General features: G+C 43.2%; 1 protein-coding gene across 3 annotated transcripts in view; it reads left to right on the top strand.

Moving 5' to 3' along the window:
* Window positions 1-3,751, top strand: part of LOC105000097 (acyl-coenzyme A thioesterase 4-like) — a 22,588-nt gene extending 18,837 nt beyond the window's left edge. Inside the window, exons 1-3 of one of the 3 annotated variants that reach the window (XM_010855783.1) lie at window positions 7-57; window positions 1,802-2,004; window positions 2,924-3,751. In XM_010855783.1, the coding sequence (XP_010854085.1) occupies window positions 1,948-2,004; window positions 2,924-3,514 (648 nt within the window). In that variant the 5' untranslated portion in view covers window positions 7-57; window positions 1,802-1,947 and the 3' untranslated portion in view covers window positions 3,515-3,751. Of the gene's footprint in view, window positions 1-6; window positions 58-1,801; window positions 2,005-2,923 lie in introns of those variants that run through there. The other 2 variants (XM_010855782.1, XM_010855784.1) reach the window with 2 other exon arrangements.
* The last annotated feature ends 1,532 nt before the right edge of the window (window positions 3,752-5,283 follow it).

Genomic DNA, 5,283 nt, shown 5'->3' with positions numbered 1-5,283 from the left:
TGCGGCGCGAGCCGGTGCGCGCGGGCCGGGTGCGCGCCACGCTCTTCCTGCCGCCAGGTGGGCCTGGGGTGCTGGGGCCTGGCGATCGTGTTCTCTAGGCCGTCTCGGTTTGTGATACCGCTTCCCGGGAAGGGTGGCTTGGGATCAGGGTCAGAGAAGAGAATGTTGACTAAATCAGTGACCTCACAGCCACAATGGAGGCTTTTGATTTGTTCTGCACTCTGTTACGCGGTTTGCTTGCATTATCTCATTTAACCTCTGTATCCCAAAGAGGTGGATACTGTTATGAAGATTAAAAAAAAAAAAAAAGGACTGGATGGGGTCCGTAGGTTCATTTTGCCATTAATAATTAATCTACAGCTCTAGATCTTACACAATATGATGGAACCTATTGCCAGGACACTCTTCTCTAGTGTCCTGCGTACACTGGGCCCCTTACCTACTTTTTCATGCTCCTCTCTACCACAGATCACTTTTCAGACTTCACTGCCTTCCCTACCTAAAGCCTCACTGGGTATCTCTTTTTCTTTCCTCTGGTCAAGTGACATTTGAAATATAAGTACACATACACACAGAGTCGTGTTGATGCAACACAATACGAAAGTTTTCTTGCAAGATTATTAACTTGGTTATTCTTGCCTACAACTACAGATTCTTAGAACCTTTGAGATAATTTGTTGTATAATAATATGGGGGGTAAACGCATCGATAAGTTACCGTATATATTTTCCTTGGACTCCCTTCCCTAAAAGGAACTTGTATTCAATAATGACTCAGGGAACTGTTATCTTTCCTTTGATTCACGGGAACTAATAGTTTAGAAAGATCTCTAAAAGCAAAGCAGGCTCTTTTTAAAAAATTGAAGTGTAGTTGATTTACAATGTATTCATTTCTGCTGTACTGCAAAGTGATTCAGTTATACATATATATATATATACTTTTCCATTATAGTTTTTCACAGGGTATTGAATATAGTTCCCTGTGCTCTATGGTAAGACCTTGTTATTTATACATTTTCTATATACTAGTTTGCTAACCCCAAACTCCCACTTCTTTGCTTTGCAACACACCCTCCCTCTTATGATACACTTATATGTAGAATCTAAAATACGACACAAATGAACTTATCAACAAAACAGAAACAGACTCACAGATGCAGAGAACAGACTTGTGGTGGCCAGGCAAGAGTACTGGAGTGGGCTGCCATTGCCTTCTCCTTGTTGGATCATATGGCAACTCTATTTTTAGTTTTTTGAGAACCTCCATACTATTTTCCATCGGAGAAGGCGATGGCACCCCACTCCAGTACTCTTGCCTGGAAAATCCCATGGACGGAGGAGCCTGGTAGGCTGCAGTCCATGGGGTCGCTAAGAGTCGGACACGACTGAGCGACTTCACTTTCACTTTCCACTTTGATGCACTGGAGAAGGAAATGGCAACCCACTCCAGTGTTCTTGCCTGGAGAATCCCAGGGACGGCGGGGCCTGGTGGGCTGCTGTCTGCAGGGTCGCACAGAGTCGGACAAGACTGAAGTGACTTAGCAGCAGCAGCAGCATACTATTTTCCATAGTGGCTACACCAACTTATATTCCCACCAACAGTGTAGGAGGGTTCCCTTTTGTCCACACCGTCTCCAGCACTTATCTGTAGACTTTCTAATGATGGTCATTCTGACTCGTGTGAGGTGAGTATCTCATTGTAGTTTTGATGTGCATTTCTCTAAAAATTAGTGATGTTTAGCATGGAAAGCAAATTCATTAAATTATATAATATTTTCCCTTTGTAATATTACTGTCTCTAGGATCTGGACCTTTCCCAGGGATCATTGACATCTTCGGTATTGGAGGAGGCCTATTGGAATATCGGGCCAGTCTTTTGGCTGGCCACGGCTTTGCCACATTGGCTCTAGCTTATTATGACTTTGATGATCTTCCCAAGAAATTTGACATGATACACCTGGAGTATTTTGAAGAAGCCCTGTGCTACATGCTTCAACACAGCCAGGTTCTCCTGATGTCCTTCATCATTCTCTTCAGGACCACCCCCAGAGAGCTGTCCCTTTGCACTCACCTGCTGAGTGCACTGGTGCTGCTTTGCGCTTCTTTCACAGAGATTTCTTTCAGAGACTTCCTTGGTTTTAGTGCCTAAAGTACCATTCCCTTTCTTTGTCAGATGGGTTAATAGTGCAGAATTCATTGTAAAATTCATGTGAAGTTTTATTTCAACATATTAGGTAGTGATATGAAAATTTCTTTTGAGAGAAAGTGGAGTTTCTAATTTTTTCACTTTGAATGCTTTTTAATATTTTTCTGATAGGAGGGTATGTTCTCAGATGATTGAAACTTGTCCACCCATTTCAGAAGATAGGAACTCCTTAATTGGACTCTGCAGTCGTACTTTGCTTCTGTTAAGTTAACCATTTTTTAGTATATATTTAGAAGTGGTCTGATAATGATTCACTTCTTGTAACAGACTTAGATACCGAAGAACATAAGACTCTGAACTTGCCAGGCTCCATGACTCAGCATTCTCTAGTGTCTGACTCTCTGGAAGTTTGCAAACCATCCTCATGGCTCAGTCAAGTAAAGAATCTGTCTGGAATGCAGGTTTGACCCCTGAGTGGGGGAAATTCCCTGGAAGTGGCCACCCTCTCCAGTATTCTTGCCTGGAGAGTCTCATGGACAGAGGAGCCTGGCAGGCTACAGTTCTTAGCAACTAAGCCATCATCCCAAATTTACCATTGAATTTGTTTGCCATGTGTCCAGCAAGATAGTCTTTATATGGGAAGAAACTCCTCTGTAAACTGAGGTTGAGTGTCTTGTGGCCAGTTTACAAATTAAAGCTAGCAGCATCTCTAGTTGCATTTAGAAAAACGTTTTTCCCTTGGGTAAGTTCTTGACTCTTGTCTCTTCTTTTCTTCCAGATAAAGGGCACACGCATTGGGCTTCTGGGCATTTCTTTAGGGGCTGATATTTGTCTCTCCATGGCCTCATTTTTGAAGAACATCTCAGCCACAGTTTCCATCAATGGATCTGGGTTCAGTGGACACAGAGTCATACACTACAAGGACAGCAACATTCCACCACTGGGCCATGACCTGAGGCGAGTGAAGGTAGCTTTCTCAGGCCTCCTAGACATTGTGGATGTAAGGAATGATATTATAGGGGGATGTGAGAACCCCTGCATGATTCCAATAGAGAAGGCCCAGGGGCCCATCCTCTTCATTGTTGGTCAGGATGACCATAACTGGAGGAGTGAGCTTTATGCCCAGATAGCCTCTGAACGGTTACAGGCCCATGGAAAGGAAAAACCCCAGATCATCTCTTATCCTGGGACTGGGCACTACATTGAGCCTCCTTATTTTCCCATGTGCCCAGCTTCTTTGCACAAATTATTGGACAAACCCGTGATGTGGGGTGGGGAGCCCAGGGCTCATTCTAAGGCCCAGGTAGATGCGTGGAAGGAAATTCTAACCTTCTTCACCAAACACCTTGGACCTTCCCCCAAATTGTAATGTACTGCTCTGTTACTGATAGGAGAGAGAGATTCAAGGTTGGATTTTAGTGTTTAATAATGTTATCTGTCCCCTGAACAACACTAAATTCATGTCATTGGTATTAATGAGATATTTTAGGTAACTTTGTGGATTTTTATTTCATTATAAATTTTTCTAATGTAATGCATGCCTATTGTTGAAGATTCAATAGAGGTATATAATACAAAATAGTAAAAAGTATCTGTACTTTTAAGATTTGTGTTTCCATCTAGATTTTTTTTTACTTAACATTTTTAGTCACAGAACTACTGGGTTACTTTTTCCATCACTGGGAGAGAATGGCCATTCAGTGTTTGCCAGTGGTTCAATTACTGATAACAGTAGAATTTTCATTGGCTAAAGTATACACAGAGGTGTTGATAGAAGGAAAGCCAGACTGACCTGACTTTTTCCTCATGGAGATTAAAGAGGAATTCCCTGGGAGGGGGAGTTACGGTAAGAAGGAGCACCAGGGGCTTCCTTCGTGGTCAGTGGTTAAGAATCCACCTTTCAATGGAAGGAACACCATTTTGATCCCTGGTCCAGGAAGATCCCACATGCCTGGGGCAGCTAGTCCATGTGCCACAACTACTGAAGCCTGCAAACCTAGAGCTCTTGATCCATAACAGGAGAGGCTACTGCAATGAGAAGTCCACATACTGCAAACAGAGAGTAGCCCTCGCTCACCCCAACTATAGAAAGCCCATGCCCAGCAGCAAAGACCCAGTGCAACCAAAAAATAATAAAAATAAAAAAATAAGGGGAATATCTGACTCTAGAATAGTTTAGTCAAACTCTGTTCCAAAGGTGAGTCATTCAGTTCAGTTCAGTTGCTCAGTTGTGTCCAACTCTTTGTGACCCCATGGACTGCAGCACGCCAGGCTTCCCTGTCCATCACCAACTCCTGAAGGATGCTCAGATTCATGTCTATCGAGTCAGTGATGCCATCCAACCATCTCATCCTCTGTCATCCCCTTCTCCTCCTGCCTTCAGTCTTTCCTAGCATCAGGGTCTTTTCCAGTAAGTCAGCTCTTTGCATCAGGTGGACAGAGCATTGGAGCTTCAGCTTCAGCATCAATCCTTCCAAAGTCATCAGTCCAAAGGTGAGTGACTATAACCTATTTTCCTTCTTGCTTCCTGGTTCTAAGAACAAACTTTGGAAACTCATATTGTGACATTCCTAGAGGCATCATCACTTTCCCTGACAACAAAGCTGCAAAGTGTTATGTAGGTTTATTTGAAGAGACAATGGTTGAGAATTTTCAAAAATTGAAGACATCAACCACATAGTCCAGAAGCACTATATCTTGGTTCAGCCTTCTCTAACAAAATACCATAGATGGAATGGCTTAAACAACAGACATTTCTCACAGTTCTGGAGGCTGGGAAGTCCAAGATCAAGGTTCTGGCAGATTCAGTTCCTGGTGGGGGCCTCTTCTGGCCGAGAGACAGCTGCCTTCTCCCTGTGTCTTCAACTGGCGGGGAGAGAAAGGTGGAGCTCCAGTTTCACTTCCTCATTTCATAAGGACACTAATCCCATCATGGAGGCCTCACTCTCCTGACCCCATTTAAACCTAACAACTTTGCAAAGGCCCACCTTCCAATACCATCACACTGGAGTTTCAGATTGCAACACTGAGTTTTGAGGGCACACATTCAGTTCATGACACCTATAAACCTCAAGCTAGTTAAATACAAAGAAAGCTGTATTTAACACATGATAGAAAAATTGTTTGAGCAGGTTTTAA

The sequence above is a fragment of the Bison bison genome, unplaced genomic scaffold (genome assembly GCF_000754665.1).
Source record: "Bison bison bison isolate TAMUID 2011002044 unplaced genomic scaffold, Bison_UMD1.0 scf7180017864368, whole genome shotgun sequence".
Classification (NCBI taxonomy): Eukaryota; Metazoa; Chordata; class Mammalia; order Artiodactyla; family Bovidae; genus Bison; species Bison bison.
This window is presented reverse-complemented; position numbering and strand designations above follow the sequence as displayed.